Source organism: Diplotaxodon limnothrissa, linkage group LG7, assembly GCF_057381915.1.
Source record: "Diplotaxodon limnothrissa isolate DT_005_m linkage group LG7, D_limnothrissa_male_GT1.1, whole genome shotgun sequence".
Lineage (NCBI taxonomy): Eukaryota > Metazoa > Chordata > Actinopteri > Cichliformes > Cichlidae > Diplotaxodon > Diplotaxodon limnothrissa.
The window spans coordinates 12,710,854-12,728,196 of NC_140602.1; the positions used below are offsets into that span (position 1 = coordinate 12,710,854).

Genomic DNA, 17,343 nt, shown 5'->3' on the forward strand with positions numbered 1-17,343 from the left:
GCACACACCTGCAGCACGTCCCACCAGCATGGACTGCTCCAAACAGCTCTAGTTACATCATGTGCTTGTGTGTACAAGCATTTTTTTTTTTTTTTAAATTTCTCAAGAAGAGGAGGATCTCACCCATAAGATCGAGATTAGATCTTCATATTGACGATTTCAAATTTTGCGTGTCAGTTATTCAAGTGAACAGCCCCTGGCACTTGGTACGGTAATAGTGAGGAACTCAGTTCTTACCCTCCATGATAGATATGTGCACAGCCCTCCGACGCGTGCGCGGTACGCTGCTGAGCCGCGGCCCGTGGGTGATGGATGGACAACTTCTGCTAGGCACGAGGCCAGCCCTGCAGAGACAAACACAGACAGGAATGCGTAAACATCTGAGCTGTGAGTGAAGGTACTGTGGCCAGTAGGCGCTGCTGATATAAAGACATCTACAGTAGCTTGGTTCCTAAGAAAATGGAGGAAATTAAAGAAAATTGTGATCAAACATTCTGACCTCTCCTGAGTTCATAACTCTACCTGTGTATTTCTGGAGGTTCGCGTTTGATTTTGGCACTCTGCTCCATCACCTCTTTTGCCACTCGCCCACTGTTATAAAGCACAGAGACGATGCTCAGGATGAGTTCCACATACACGCACGCTCACACGCACAAAACCATTCACCCACCACGGTCTCACCCAATGCTATGAAAGCTATAACTGCAGTGGATGAGTATAGTAGATGAGCATCATGATTGATTTTGTCCTGGTGAATTCAGCAGTTTGTAACTGAATTACACCCAGTAAGACAAATGCACACACAGACTTCTTGGCAAAAAATATAAAAACAATGATCATGGTTTGCCCTTTAAAAGTGAACTCCACATTTAACTGACTCGAGTGTTTTCGCCATCTTGTCACTGAGAAACTGAGGTCAATCTAAAAGTAGCCATGCTTTTAAGCATACACACTCCTTTGTTTTCTAAATGGGATTATAATTTACAAAATGAACATGATGTTGTATTAACCAAGACTTAAAACTGGTGATTAAGACAATAAATGCATTATGAAAATTTTTATAAAAAGGTCATAAATTAAGAAGCAGGCTTTTCTGTAAACTCAATACTTTTTGTTGTTTTTTTTGCAACTAGAGGAGTGTCATGCTTTCTGGTCATGAGAAAAAAATTGAAATGCCATTTTAAAGGCACTTCCTCATTGGCTTTCTTTTGCAGACCCAGAAGTTCTCTATGACTGCTTTGTCACATTCCTTCAGCTGTATTTATGCAGACAGGTTTAAGTTTATTTTCTTAGAGTTTAAGATTTTCTACTATGGCCAAAATGCTTCCTTATCGCTGGTGTAAGGAGCTTTACTAATAACTTTTCAAAAGAAGATTTAAACAGAACAATGTTTGCAAAAAGAGACAAATTTTAAATGTAATTTTTCATTACAAACTAAAGAGTCAGAAATCTTAAAATCGATATCTGAAAACCAGTATAAACAAAAATACAAGAATTATAATTAGATTAATGTAGACAGGAGTAATAAACTAGACTCTTTGGCCACTTAATTAGGTACACCTGTTCAACTGTTCAAACGCAAATATCTAAATTCACTGCATGTAGGCATGGTCAAGACTGAGCATAGGAATGGGAAAGAAAGGGGATTTAAGTGACTTTGAATGCTGTCGGTGCTAGACGGGCTGATCTACTGGGATTTTCCCACGCAACCATCTCTAGGGTTTACAGAGAATGGATTAAAAGAGAGAAAATACCCAGTGAGCATCAGTTCTCCAGTGAAAAAAAGTCCCGTTGATGTCAGAGGACAGTGGCCAGACTGCTTCGAGCCAATAGCAAGGCAACAGTAGCTCAGATAACCACTCGTTACAAGCAAAGTATAAAAAAAGAGCATCTCTGAATGCACATCACAATGTTGAAGCAGATGGGTACAGCAGCAGAAAAACCACACAGGCCACTCCTGTCAGCTAATAACAGGAAACCGAGGCTACAGTTTGGGCAGGCTCAGAACAGACGACTGGAAAAACATTGCCTGGTCTGATCAGTCTCAATGTCTCATGAGACATTTAGCAGGTAGATTCAAAATTTGGTGTAGACAACATGAAAATATTGATTCATCCTGCTGCGTACCAACGGCGACAGTGGTGTAATGTTGTGGGGGATATTCATTTTAAGCCCCGTGGTACTTATTAAGTATCATTTAAACCTTATTTCCAATGTTTCCAGCACCTTATTGAATCTGCCATGAAGATTTAAAACAGAAGCAAAAGGGAATCAAACCCGCTACTAGCACAGTGTACCTAATAAAGTGGCTGGCAAGTATCTAAATATTCCGTAATTTTTATGTCGTAATATAGATTTAAAACAGATCCAAAGAAAAAAGCGTGTCATGACATCAGTCCCCTTCATTTCCCCCTCTGTGTCCTCTGTCTTGGTAGGTGTCAGTCCTTTCCTCCAGGCAAAGGTACCCTGACTTTAAAGCACAGAAGGCCAGGAGGGCCAAGTCTTCTGGGAACACTTCTCTCCACTCCAGCTGGGGGTTTTCTGCAGTGTCCTCCCCTCCCTGTCATCAGTCATATTGCCTTGTCGTGTACTCTACCTGTAGCGGAAACGGCTGCCCTTGAAGAATAGGTTGCTGCTGGACACAGTGCGAACCTGACTTGACTTCTCAAGCCTGATGGAAAAAGGAAAAGAAGAGAAAAACAAAACAAAAAAGTAAAAGTAAAGCATTCAATCAAAGACAGCAAGAAGGAAAGCAATGACAATATCCCATATATTCTAGGGAGAATATGACCCTAATACGAACACACAGTTAAACCCCGAATGCCTGTGATCTTTTGTTTTCTGAATCTCAGAACAAACGAGAAACTAGGATCAAATATTCTTTTTATTAAATTATGCATCTCATCTCTTTGCACTTTGGGCAGTGCATCCTCAACACGGCTCCATACAGGACTCAATGTTTATATTGTCATACTAAGTGAGACATGAATATTTAATATTTCATGTTGCTTTCTAGGGATATTTTTGCTTCTATCGTGTGTCCTCTTTTGCTCCCACAGACTTCCAAGAACAGTAAGATTTTAATAAATGGAAGGCTGATAAGAGATTAACAGTCTGCCACTTCAGGGAGTCATTGAAAGGGTCATGCTGGGAGCCTCTGAGCTCACACACTGAGCTTTTGGGGGTTTTTTTTCTGTTAACCATGATTCCTGGGCTGCAGAGAACAGAGGAGACTCGCACAGTTACTCATGGCTAAGTCAGGGGATCCATATCTCAGAAGGAGCACGAAAGTGCTTGTGGTCTCGTGCCAGTGCACAGTCGTTCACTACAGGTCAGCAGCAGCTCACACCTCATTTTCTCGCTGAAAAACAACCAGGAAGGGAAGTGCTCTGAGGATACTGAGGTACCATAATCCTACCCTGCCTGTCAGAGCAACTACATCATGATGAAAGGTTGAAAAGAACAATTAAATGACTTACTTATAGAAAGCTTGATTCTCCACTCCACACTTCCAAAGGTGCTTGCATGCCTCCGGTGTGGGTGCAAAGTATGTCAAGATGATCTTTTTGTCCTGCACGTTGAAAATAAGTGGGCGTGCAGGACAATATAACAAATTCTGATGGAAACTTTCTACAGACACACTGTCATCAAAACATGCTTTTTCCAACAATTCATGCTCTCACCTCCTTCTGATTTGCATATATGTGAAAAGTCTTGCCTTCAAACTTGAGTTTGGTCACCTCGTTCCTGTCCGAAAGACAATGCACACAAAGCCACAGCCTCTTTAAATATTCATTATAGTTCGCATAAACAGTCACAGATATGTTTTGGATGCCAAAATAAAAAAGTGTTAATATTCCCTGCAGACAGGGAATGGAGAGCAAGGGAAATCTGAGTGCTGCTGATGGCAAGCAAACAAAGCCATTAGCCTAAATGCTGCAAACATATTACATAATAAGTCTGGCTGCATAATCATGACGGTAACCTCTTGACTTAAAAGCATGCAGGTAAAAGTTTAACAGAAATGCACCATGCTGTGTAGACTTTCATTTAACCAATGAAGCATTTTCCTGAATTAAATTAAGCTCAAATCAGCTGCAAGTACAAGCTCCTAGTATCTTTTCTTGATCTAGTTTGCAGTTTAGCTGCTGTAATTAGCCATCTGTGTTCATGCGAGCCCCCGGCACGTGTCACAGGTAGAGGCAGATGGAGTCGCTCTGTTGACTGTGACTGTACATCCAGCTGCTGTGCACGCGCTGTTTCATGTAGATTACTCTGCATAAAAAGCATGTATGTCAAATAAGATTAACTAAAGGCCCGCAGTAAAAATGCTTGTCTTCTCACAGATCTGCTGTGAGTTGAGTACTCGAGGAGTGCGCTGCGATTGGCTCACATGAGAAAATGTTTCACATTTGGCTCACCATTTGAGAAAATGAACTCTCTTGTTTCCCTGAAGCACCACAAAACCGAACGGCGTGAAGGCGAGAAAAGCAGGGTTCCCAGATACATCCTGAAGCACACAAAACAATTTCAAAATAAAACTTAATGACATAAAACCGAAGAGGATCCCAAAGGAATATTTAACCATTCAAAATGGATAGAAAAGCATTTACAACATGTCTAAAGAGAGCAAAATAGTAATTTTAAAAAAATGCCACCCAACCTTGCATGGATGTGGATCAACACCATACGTCTCCAGCATCTGAGCTTTCTGTAGGAAATTTCGCTCTGATGTTTCAGGTTTCTGTCCACTAAGAGAGATTTTCTGTGTCAGTCCACCACAAACATTAAAAATTAAATATCGAGATGTCTAAATGTGAAAAGGCTTGGAAGAGAGGAACGAACAAATACATTTCCAATAATGAGATCTACTCGTTTAGTGAGACTAAAAGAGGTAAAGATGAATAAGCGCCCAAACAGATCAAATATGAACACAAGATCAATTGAAGCAAATAAACTATAGGATGACAAAAAACAAAAAGAAACACTTATTATTGATGTCAGCTTCTTTCTGGCTGTCACATTAACCTAAGTATTCAGGGCAGCTCTGTGCTTACATGGTATTAAGTAAAAGACACACCACTAGTGGGCAGCAGTGTCTCATATGGTTTGTCCTCCCACAGCATCTAAAGTAGGCTTTTGCAATTCTATCTCTACTGTGACTCAGATTATTTCTTTAAACTGATTTTTATTTTTTAATTTTTGTTTTACTTGCCCCCTATTTGTTCCAGACACCTTTAACTATTAAACAACCTCAAAATAATGCAAGATAACACGGTGGCTCATTCATTCATTTTTAAAAATGATGCAGATGAATGAATGAAATGCTTAATCAGCTCAGCAGCTGTCTCCAAAGTGTTTTTTCCTGTGCCTCTTCATGAACCCGCTCCATCAGATCACTTTCACTGCTACTTATCAGGTTAATGCTGTGGCTAGGACCCGTCGCTAATAACTGTTCAAATAAAGGCAAGCTACAGTCTAAGTGCTTTTCTCCGCTATCTGCTCAAATAACAGATGATAATCTGTCTATCCAGCCCAGCGCAAACCATTGATACCTCATCAAGCCAGTCAATTACATAAATGTCAAAGCAAGTCTAGTGTTTCTTTTGGCTGAGCGATTGCAGGTCATATATTTTGGCTCTTACATCAGCTCCGTCTTGTGTATGTCCGCAATCCTTCGCTCCAACTTCTCAGAATGTTTAGGAAAGAACTGGAACTTGGAGCTATAACCTTCAGGATGCTTCCCAGGGTCGTAATCACCGATCTCAGCTGGAGGGGGAATAACAAAATAAAAAAGATTTACATTTTAAACATGTCCACAGACATTCATATCAGATAGACGTTAGATTTAAATGCCAGGGGAGTCGGGCTAAACATGGCCAGATTTGTTTGTGGTTCTTGCCGTTTTGTTCTCCCTTAGATGACCCTGACGTTGATTCCTCTCTGCAAAGAGGAGCTGACCAGGCAGCCTATGTTTAATTCATCAGGCCATCCTCCTCAGGAGGACCTGCCTCCCTGTGAAGCCAGCTGAGACTGTGTGTGTGGTTCAAAGATGACAAGATGCCAGATAACAGCTTCAAAGACTTTATAACAGAGTGCGATTTTCTTGTTCATTACCTCGCAACTGACGTAATTATCATACGGTACAGAACAAGCTTTCATTGTTTCTGAGTAGTTTGCTAAATCACATAGAGCGAAAAGTTCATTGCATCACGTTAGGGAACTCTCTGAGGAGTATTTTTCGTTCTTGTGAAAAAATCCTCAGAAAATCTATTTTGCTTGGCTGGTGGTGTTTATCAGGACGGTGCTCTATGAGGCACAGTAAAACAGAGGTTGAGAACACAGTGAGAAGCAGAGAGTGGTACAAGTAATTTCCATCTGTCACTTTTCATTACCTTGAAGGATGTAGGCAGCCAGCATAGCCGCATCCGAGGTTTTGCACAGGAGCCGACCGTGATAGAGGTCTCTCTTGAGTTGCAGGAAGACAAGATATCTACAAAGGACAAAAACCACGTCAGCTGCTCTCACTGATTATAAGAAAACTGGTCATAAATACAGCTGATTTTCTCAGTGAACATTAGCAGGTAAACGATGAAGCAAGCAGGCATGGCAAACCCGAGCAAAGGCTACATGTTGTGTTCGTGTTCCCCATGGGTGGTTTGAATATTTCTTTTTGATTTAGTTGAAATGAGGGTTTTGTTTTGGGTGAAATAATGGCAGAAAGACCCCGAGGGAGAAGCTGCTACTGATGCCGCTGTGCTTTTCTTAAAATCTCCTGCCTAGTTTCAGGCTCATCGAACCAATCAGCTCCTGAATCGCGAACCTTAATGATTTGCAGCAAAGATGATGATGAATAATAGTAGAGATGAATATTATTATTACTACCATTATCATTACTGTTGTTATAGTTAGAGGTGAAAAAACACTAAAAAACCCCCAAGACCTGCTTTCTTTTTAGTGTCTAGAACATTTCCACAATGTTTTTTTTTTTTTTTTTAAATGGAGACATCCCATGTTATTCACATGGCAGCAGATTCACAGACCCTTTTAAAAATATGATGAGTAAACTGCACGCACAACAACATCCCCAGCTATTTGGTGCTGATGGCTGCTGATCTTTTGATTACACTTCAAAACATCTGCACACTGATATGAGCACTAATGAGCATAGCCAACTAATTCTTTTATACATAATAGCAGATTTTCACTCGTGATTATAAAGGGCTGAAAGAAGGATGTCAAGGATGTTACTGGGATAAAAAATATTGCCTATATTTAGTAAGTTAGAATCAAAGTAGAAGTGCAGACAGGTGAAGAGAGATGCTATAACCATAACCATACCAAACTGTGCTAAAAGAACAGTTCTGCATAATGGACATTGAAACGCCACTGCATTAGCTTATACATGGAATAGCCACAAGGACTCACATCTGCCATCAATAAACAAACCAAAAAGGAAACAGGAGGCAAATAAAACTGTAGGCTGATGTCAAACCAGTCTGTTATTACAAAATAAATTCAACCGACCATGTTGTTAATCTGGTACTCCCATTTTTGCTCTTTTTGCTGTTGTTTTTTTGTTTTATTGTAGGTGGTGAAAATCAACACCATGCTGCAATAAAGATAACCTGTAACTACAAATAACACTCACTGGACACTTCATAAGGTCCACTGTGGTATAGATTCAACAAAGTGCTGAAAACATTCCTCACACAGAGGTCCATACTGACGGGCTCATAAAGGGATGGCCATGGTCATCAACAATACTTGTGTAAGGTGTGACATTTACACAACGCTCAGTTGGCACTAAGGGGCCCATAATGTCCCAAAGTGTCCTCTTACACCATTACACCACAACCAAAAGCTTGAACCGGTGATGCAAGGCAGTATGGATCCATCCTTTCATGTTGTTTACACCAAGTTCTGATCTGGATGTTACAGCAGAAATCCAGACTAATCAGACCGGGCTGGTCAAGCTCAAAGCAATCTAGTCCAGTTTCACTGTGTGTAAGGCAGCGTTAGTCACTTAAAGCTGAAAACTCTAAAAACAATGAGCATCTGAAAAATGACAAGCTAATGTCAACATAATGTCAAACACTAAATGAGACGATCAATCGGAATGAGCTAAAACAAGATAGTCGATCCTCAAAGTCACTTAAATCACATTTTTTCCCAATTCTGACGCTTAGTTTGAACTTCAGCGGGTCGTCTTAACTGCTGAAATACACTGAGTTATTGAAATAGCTCCTTAACAAGCAGTTGAAAGGGTATACCTAATGAAGTGGCAGGTGAGTGTATTTTTATCTCTTATCAAAAAGCTGCCTATTTTGCCTTGAATTTAATTTGGTATTAACATAGTGTCCAAACAGTCCAATTTCAATGAGTGGGCGTACGCAGTGAATGAGCATGCAACTGATTATTTGTCTTGTCTGTGGTCTGCACCATGCTCTGCCCACTGCACTATAATAATAACCATGAACTCACTCCTTTCTCTCTAATTCATTTCCACTTTCAATTAGAAACCTTTGCCCCCATCTCATCTACTCATCTATTCTTTAGGTACAATAGAAAACATGAATGCATCTTATTACACAGCAGAGAGAGAGACGGAGCGGACCTCTCTCCTGTCAGTAATGAATACAAGTGCAAACTGACGCCGTGTGAACTCACAGCTGTTCGGTCCGAGTGAAAGTGTTACTTTCACCAATTTAAAGTGATACGTTATTAAGACAGGACTACATTTGAAGAGGATTATTACATGGAGAATGTGTGCGTTTGCACAAAAATCTTGCATGATGTTGCTTTTAATCTTCCAACCATTAACTTTCAGCACTGCCAGAGAAGGCTGTTACATTCCTCTGTAATGGTGTTCTGTGTAATATTCATCATAACGTTTTAGACGGTAAAGTGCTCAAGCATTTTAATTATGAAGGCACATGAATAATGTTTCAGAAAGAGGCATGTTTGCTCAGTCTAGAAGTTTCACAGCACAAATCTAATCCGAAGAAACAAAACAACGCCCCAGCACAGCTGCCATCTCTCTTCTTTCCCTCTTTAGCAAACTTTAGCTTTAGAAAAACAAGAAAACACAAACAGCCTTTATCAACTCATTTGAGGTGAAAGCTACCACAGTGGGTCATACCTAGTGATTTCCTCCTTGAGAGAAGCAGGATCAGGAGGGTAGAACTTAACTCTCAGACACATGGTGAACGGAGGCTGAGCTGGAGGAAACAAACAGGAAATATTTGAGACATGTGCGAGGATAACTTCAATAATTGCCAACAATCAGCAGAAACGTGAAATCTGACAGGTGTTTTGTGTCTCTTGATCGATGCATACACTCTGTCGCTCTGCTAAAAATAACAAATCAACCAACAATTTTCCTAATATATTAATCTAACATTAACCAAAAGACTGAATTTTAAATGATTGTGTTGCGTGGAGGAAAGGACATTATTCTTCAGCATCACTGTTGGAAAATATACGCTAGTTGTCCATCAGTGTATCTATGTAATTCAATTTGATGAGTAAATTAATTAATTGGACATTTAAATTGACTAAACTCGTCATCTCAAGAGTTTGTTATCAATTCTAATCTTCAAAATTTGTTTAAAAGGACTCCTCAGTAAGAGACAGGTTGAATACCGGTAATTGAATTTAACGTGATCTATTATTACACTGCATTCATCCATAAAAATATAACCTCTTCAACTATACAAGGCAGAAGACTTTTTGGGAGAAATATTCAGATCTACATGCAATATTGTACAAAAATACTGTTAGAAAGTCCTCCTTTTAACGGTTTCCATGAGGAAACTTAGATTATAATCTATAATAATCTCTTTTTTTTTTAAATCCAGATAAAAGTCTTACTGAGATAATAAAAACATTTTATAGAGTAACCTGAACAAGGAAGCAGCAAAGATTTAACTATTAGAAACATAAAAATAGAAATACTGATACATCAGACCAAATGACTAAAATGTAAAGCACAGTTCTTCAGACTTGAACAAACTGTTTACATTCCCCCGATCAGACTGACAAATAACTATTGATCTTTTTTTTCATTGCATTAAATTACTTAAATGACTAAGCAATTAGCTTTTTCTGTTGCTACATCAAATGTACATCATATTGCTACATAATGTATGCGATTTTAAAAGATTTCCCAACTTAATTTCAAAGCTTCTTTAATTATAAAGACACAAAAAGTAACTGAAGTACTTACATTTCATTTGCTTTGCAATTGACTTTGTGAACTCCAACCAATGCTGCATTTGACAGAAAAACAGACAGATACAAATGTCACAAACATCCCCTGAGAGTAATCCACACATCAGCTGTTACTGCTGACAGTTTTACGTGGGAAAACCTGCTAACACCATGTATAGTGTCAGAGCGGTACAGATTGATCAGTGCAATAAGCGAATGCTGCATTGAACCTAAAGAATTTCCAGAGGTTTCTTTAATGACATCATCAAATACTTCAGGTAAATAAAATAATTATGGAAAAGTAATAGATAATGTTTCCCATTCCCTTTAATAGTAAATGTTTATTCTTTATTAAAGCATTCAAAGATATATATAACTCTGATTTACTCCATAGAATAATACTTCAATTAGTTTATTCAGTCATCTGACATAATAAATTAATGACCGCAAGTTAAGCAGTTTAAACAAAGTTTACAGTTTGTGCATGAAAATGTGGCTGAGCAGGCAGGAATAGCCAGAAACATTTTAAAGCTACACTCTTGTACTCAAAAGATGAAAAAATAAATTATACCTGTAAAAGAGAATTTTTGAAAAGCAACACAAATGACACAGTTTTATTTTATTATAATTAAAATTGATCCATAATGTGGTTTCAACAATAGAAATATATCTCATTTTAATACTTCATTTAAATACTAATAATCATAATAACATTTTTCAGCAGCTTTGGTAATATTTTATCTACCCAAAAAATCAGACTTTAATTTTGTTTTGTTTATTTGCATTTTTTAAATAATATGCCACATTGATGATCTTTTATTATTATTATTATTATTATTATTATTATTATTATTATTATTATTATTATTATCACGTTACATTATAAAATTTAATAAAATACACACATGACAATAATACTAATACCGGGCTCTGGTGGCTACACTTGTGTGTTTCTAGAGCGAGATTCAGATCCTGCATTTCACTGGAATCGTATTCTCTCTCCATCTTTCTCCGGTGTTGTCTTCTCGCCAACCCAACCCACCCACAGCAACAACCACCAAAATAGCCCTGAGTGACAGCATAGGAAATGCAGCATCAGCAGAAATTGGTTCTTGTCTGAAGAGCTACAACACGATCTGTGAACATGTTAATACTTCATGAATCCAGCAGTGCAACTATATGCCTCACAGCAGAAGCGCCTGTTGGGACGGCCTTCAGTCTGAAAGGTGGCGTGAGTAAGAGACACCGAAGAACACAACTTTTCACTCTGGACCACAATCTCGGTCTAAATCAAAAACATTCAAATTTTAAACTGCAGGCATGCACGTCGTTTTGACACAACGCAACACAGTAATGTGTGCAAAAAAGTCACTCTTAGTTCACATTCAACAGCTTCTGCTTTTAAAAGTTTGGAAGCCAGAGATAAAACAAGGCAGTTTAAAAACTTAGCACTCTAGTTTCAACTCAAAGACTATATACTCTTTCACCAGAAGTAGGAACTGCCTCTCTACTTTTAAGATTAGGCTTAAAACGTTCTGTGACAATGAAGGACTCGACGACCACAGTGTTGCAGTTTTTCAGCGTCTTTTATTTTCCAGTTTTTAAAGTTCCGTCTTTCCAGCTGCCCCATTTCTGTAGCACACACCGCTCACCCCTCCAGTCCCAGCAACATCCTTAACAGGGTAGACTTGATTAGGTGATGAGGTCAGGTGTGCGAGCCGGCCTCCCCTGACACCACACCCTAAACCCACTGCTCGACCCCTCCCCTGCAGCTGAGCCACAAACCACACCCTGCCACACTGACCTTTTCAATAAAGCATATGGTTAGAGCAGGATCAGGTGGCCCTGAATCCTCCCTTAGTTATGCTGCAATAGGCCTTGATTGCTGGGGGCTTCCCATGATGAACTGAGCGTTTCTTCTCCATTTACCTCTTTTCACCCACTTTGAGTTTATAAGCCACTTTGCATTTAATGATTAGTAATTCTTAATTTCTGGATCTCTTCCACAGACTGTTTTGTCTCCTGTTTCCCTTCTCTCATCTCCGATCACTTGCTGCAGATGCTCTCTCTCTGAACCTAAAGCTACTTCCTGTTAAAAGAGTGTTTTTCCGTCCCACTGTCGCTCACTATCACTAAGTTCTTGCACAGTTGTCTGAGTGTTGGGGTTTTCTGTCAAATTACAATATATATTCCCCTGAGGCTATATAAATAAGATTGAATAAAATTGAAAATTATCTAAAATACCAAAGGAGGAATTGTCTGAGGAGCTGAAAATTTCCTTTCTTGTGAACAATTTCAATTTAACAATAACTAACGCAAACACGTTAATGTATATGTCATAACATATAAGAAGTACGGATGGATGTTAATACCATTTCACTGGCACTATTAAGGTCAGATCATCTTCCAATCCCCTTATTGTCCCCTGATCATTTTTTTTATGTGCACAAAAAGTAGGAATGCAAAAGTTTTCAACATCAATACAGCTTTCTTAGCAACAGACTAACGTGTGACTCAGATGAGGCGAGTTTCATGTCACACAAACATACTACCATTTATAGAAAACGTTTTAAATATTTGAGGTTTATGATTCCAGTAAATTAAATAATTTTTAACATCCCAACTTTAACTGGTTCTCTATTTCCCTCTCTAGTAAAACAATGGGCCCATTAGGCATTAGCTGAACTTTCTATCAAGACTCAAAGCTCGTGCAAAGACATGAGACTAATTAAAGATAATCTCATCTGACCTCCAGGAAGAAACAGATGCCTTTCACCTTAATGATATTGTGTATTTCAAGGATGAGCATTTCTTTCTCTCAGACTAGATTTTAATTTTGTGAAAAGTACCTCACTAAGAAAACCATAAATGAAATGCACATTAGTATAAACACAAAAAACCTCTTGCCACACTCACAGATGTAAACACTTACCCGCTGCTTGTCTGGATCCACATATCTGATGCCAAAATAGTCTTTTTCCAGTAAGTTGAGGTTATGGCAGATGAGGTCAAACAGATATTGTCCCTTTGCATCCCGCTGCAATAGAAGAGCAGAAAAACTGAAATTCAAAAGCAGCAAATCACATATTCGAGCACATGGCCCCAAAAAAATTCAGCCAAGAAAAGCTAAGCCTTTAAAATGAGAAATATTTCCTGCTAGAAGAATGCTTTGCTCACTCCAGCAGATATATCTTGGATTCATCTAATATTAATACGAAGCCAGAGCCATCTGAAGTGTCTGGAATAAACCCCATCACACAGCTTAAAAAGAGAAAGGATTAAAAGTGATGAGGTCTTTCTCGGGTTTGCTTATATTTCTGAGTCTCACAATGAAGCTTCCCTCAGAGCAATGGTTCTCAAACTGTGCAGCAGGGCCCACTGGTGGGGCATAGAGCCACTACAGGTGGGACGCTGAAGACCAGGGGGAAAATGTGGAGTGAACAGTGAATAAATATGATGATTGGGGGACTTTCTTTCTGAACACGCTGTTTGGAAAGAAGCAAAAGAACAAACTGAGAGTTTCTCAGTATAATTGTTTAGCACTGGAAGTGTTTTACACAACTGCAGACACCTGCAGATTTAATTTGCCAATACATTAAAAGTGATTATTACAACTGTGTGCATCGCTACAGAAAGCCAGGCAGGGTAATAATTGAGTGCGTGGGTGACATACGGTACAATATCATGGCATATTTCGTGGGAAATACAGAAGAACTGAGCAGCTAAACTCAAATAACCTCAAATAGCAGAGCTGAAATTTTAAGCAGATTCAAAATCCTTAAATGGCAGGAGGTCAAGTACATTTAAAAAGTTTTAATTAAGCATGTGAAACTGAGCTGTCTACGACACTTCAGTGTCTCGGCTTCTGTGGTATTAACGCGTTACATCAGAGCATACGCCTAGTAAATGTGACGAGGTTAAAAGGTTGGTGATTAATCAATATCGGGAAGACAGCACCATTAATCCTAAGGCTACTCCAGTGCTGTCACTGCTCAACAACTACCACCCTGACTGGGAAACATGAGGCCAGGTACAAGATCACAGGGTTGACTTAATGTGGAACTTTTGCAAGCCTAAACCTCAAGTCCAGAAAGGTATAAAACAAACCAAGTCAGGCTTTCTTTGACTTAGCGATTCCACTACACCTAAACCTCTAGTTGGAGATAACGGGTATAATGATGGTGGTTATTTAATTTCTCTCTCCTTCAGGCTCTGTGCGCACTCATATATAAATGGGCATTTTACACATCATATCACTCTTTGATGTATGACCCCTTTGAGCTCCGCCTACTCCAATCAAAGAGCTTACCAGATGACGATGATAAAATCTAAATTAAAAAAAAAAAAAAAAATCTAAAGAACATATAATAATCCTGGAAATTAACGTTTCAGTGAATTATTTTACTGCTCAGTGCGCACACGGTGCTGCTGCTTAATGCTAAGGTGATGGTTGCACACTAGAGTTCTTAACTTTTAAATTGGATACATTTAAACGCTGCTGTACCACAGCCTCATAAAGCAGATGTGGAAGTAGCTTTAGGTTGTCTGCAGATCAAAGCAAAATTTCATTGATTGAACGGGTATTCTTGGTGTGTGTTCTGTGTTCTTGTAGCTGTAGTTCCAGCAGTATAAAACATATTCCAGCACAGAATCTTTAAAACATGCTGTAAACACAGCGATCGTGGCTCAAGAGTTGGGTGTTCGTCTTGTAATCGGAAGGTTGCCGGTTCGAGCCCCGGCTCCGACAGTCTCGGTCGTTGTGTCCTTGGGCAAGACACTTCACCTGTTGTCTACTGGTGGTGGTCGCCTCTGTCAGTGCGCCCCAGGGTGGCTGTGGCTACACTGTAGCTTGCCATCACCAGTGTGTGAATGTGTGCGTGAATGGGTGGATGATTGTGTAATTCCCTCTATGCTGGCCTAGATCGTTCCTGTCTACATCGCCTTCAACTGGTGCAGAACGCTGCCGCTCGCCTGTTGACCGGTTCAAAAAAAAGAGACCACATCACTTCGGTTCTCTGCTCTCTCCACTGGCTCCCAGTTGCTTTTAGGATTGATTTTAAAATCTTACTGCTGGCTTTTAAGGTTTTAAATGGCACTGCACCTTCTTACCTGTCAGAACTCCTTAGTACTTATCGCCCCAGGAGATCTTTGAGGTCAGCCGATCTGATGCTTTTAGATGTTCCCAGGTATAAATTAAAGACAAAGGGAGAGAGGGCGTTTGCTGTGGCTGCACCCAGACTGTGGAACAGTTTACCTCCTCACGCCAGATTCTCCAAAAGCCTAGAAACTTTTAAAACTGCTCTTAAAACTCACCTCTTTTCATTGGCTTTTAGAAAGGTTTAATTTATTTGTTTATTTATTTTTATTTGATCAGCGAGGTGTTTTACGAAATTGTGTTCTATTGTATTTTTATCTGTATTTACTGTACAGCACTTTGGTCAGCCTTGGTTGTTTTTAAATGTGCTCTATAAATAAACTTGACTTGACTTGACTTGACTATAGTGTAAAGCGCTTTGGGGTCCTTAGGACCAAGTAAAGCGCTATGCAAATACAGACCATTTACCATAAATAAAGGAATCGGTGAAACTGTGGAACTTAGAGAGCAAAAAAGAGAAAAAAGAGAGCAACTCTTGTGACACACAAAACTCAGCTTGACATTTCTTATCTTCACCTTATTTTGGTTCTTTAGACCAGCGGTCCCCAACCCACGGGCCTCGGACCAGTACCGGTCCGTGAGTCGTTTGGTACCGGGCCGCAAGAGTTGAGGCTCAGGTGTGAAATATGGTTTTCAGTTATTTTGTTATCGTTTTTATTGTTAACTCTGTTTTCCTGGGTCTTTTCACGTGTGTTATGAATAAATCTTCTTTTTTTCGGTACCGGTACTAGTTTTATTTTGTTGTATTTATCCGCGACACCCTAAAGGCCAGTCCGTGAAACTATTGTCGGGCATAAACCGGTCCGTGGCGCAAAAAAGGTTGGGGACCGCTGCTTTAGACCATAACTTCACTGCTTTAGTTGCATTACAAATTACACATCATATTGTACAGTGTCTACGTGCAGAGCGTAATGCTTTTCAGCTAATAAATCCTATGGACACTGTTCACAAAACCCAAAATAATAAGAAAAAAATGAGAGACAAGCTGGTGAAAAGCTCTTCTTCTGCAGAGAAAAAAAAAAGCTGTTCCCTAGCAAATCTTACATTTCCACTATTTATTTATTTATTTTTACAACAAATGTAGGTCAGATAAAAGAAGCCCACTGGTAGATCACAATGTTCGTCTGCAAGCTTTTAGTATCTTATTGCTAATATTTACTGCCATTCAGTGGAACTACAACACAGTTGTGTGTTGATGAAAGCTTTTAGAAGCAAAAAGGCCAGATATTTTCCCCGAGTGCTGTTTCAAAGCCAAACGGGCCTACTAGGACGGTAAATATTGGTATTTTCATATCCATCAGGGCTGGAAATATCAAGGCAAATTAATTCTAATTCCGCTGCGTTTCTGGTGTTTCAACTTTAGATTGTTAGTCGCAATTACAGATTTGAATTCATTATGAACTAGTTTATAACTAGTTTGATGGATTTGTTTGTTTTTTTTGGGGGGGGGGGCAGCCTCTAAAAGAAAGCAATCAAATCTAAAAAAAAAAAACCACCCAGCTCGTGTCTGTGCCTGAATCTAATTGACTGAAGTCTTCCTAGTATTCAAGTCTCAGTGCTCACAGTGACTAATGAGGGGGTCAGCTGAGGTGAAGGTTGAGCACCCACAGTCAGCCGTCTGTCTTATTCCTCCTCCTCCTTTGCCCCGTGAAGGCAAGTAGAAGCGTTCCTGGCAGCACACCCCTGCATGTCATTACTCCGGCTGCAGATAACAGGCACTTCATTAGGAAAAGGCTTGTCAATGCCGAGCTTGTCGCTTACCCACCATGACTGTGTGCCAAATGCCCACTGGAGTTCTGCGACTGAGGGTAGCTGACCTTTATGCAGCGAGACTGGGGGGTTGCACGGGTGCTCGCCACTGTCACTTCAAGATTATTACTTTGTTGTATTATCACTAACCGATCTGACGTGCCTGTTTGAAAAATGGAACAGCAGGAACCCCTCAGTCTGCCTGGACACTATCACACATTGGCTGA

General features: G+C 39.6%; 1 protein-coding gene across 2 annotated transcripts in view; it reads right to left on the minus strand.

The window, feature by feature from the left end:
- Positions 1 to 17,343, minus strand: part of frmd5a (FERM domain containing 5a) — a 69,643-nt gene that overhangs the window by 7,132 nt on the left and 45,168 nt on the right. For both annotated transcript variants that reach the window (XM_085359217.1, XM_085359216.1), the window contains exons 2-13: positions 13,145 to 13,249; positions 10,229 to 10,271; positions 9,143 to 9,221; positions 6,396 to 6,493; positions 5,646 to 5,769; positions 4,664 to 4,751; positions 4,422 to 4,510; positions 3,684 to 3,747; positions 3,480 to 3,571; positions 2,597 to 2,671; positions 523 to 591; positions 238 to 344 (exon numbers count right to left, since the gene is read on the minus strand). In XM_085359217.1, the coding sequence (XP_085215343.1) occupies positions 238 to 344; positions 523 to 591; positions 2,597 to 2,671; positions 3,480 to 3,571; positions 3,684 to 3,747; positions 4,422 to 4,510; positions 4,664 to 4,751; positions 5,646 to 5,769; positions 6,396 to 6,493; positions 9,143 to 9,221; positions 10,229 to 10,271; positions 13,145 to 13,249 (1,033 nt within the window). The remainder of the gene's footprint in view (positions 1 to 237; positions 345 to 522; positions 592 to 2,596; positions 2,672 to 3,479; positions 3,572 to 3,683; positions 3,748 to 4,421; positions 4,511 to 4,663; positions 4,752 to 5,645; positions 5,770 to 6,395; positions 6,494 to 9,142; positions 9,222 to 10,228; positions 10,272 to 13,144; positions 13,250 to 17,343) is intronic.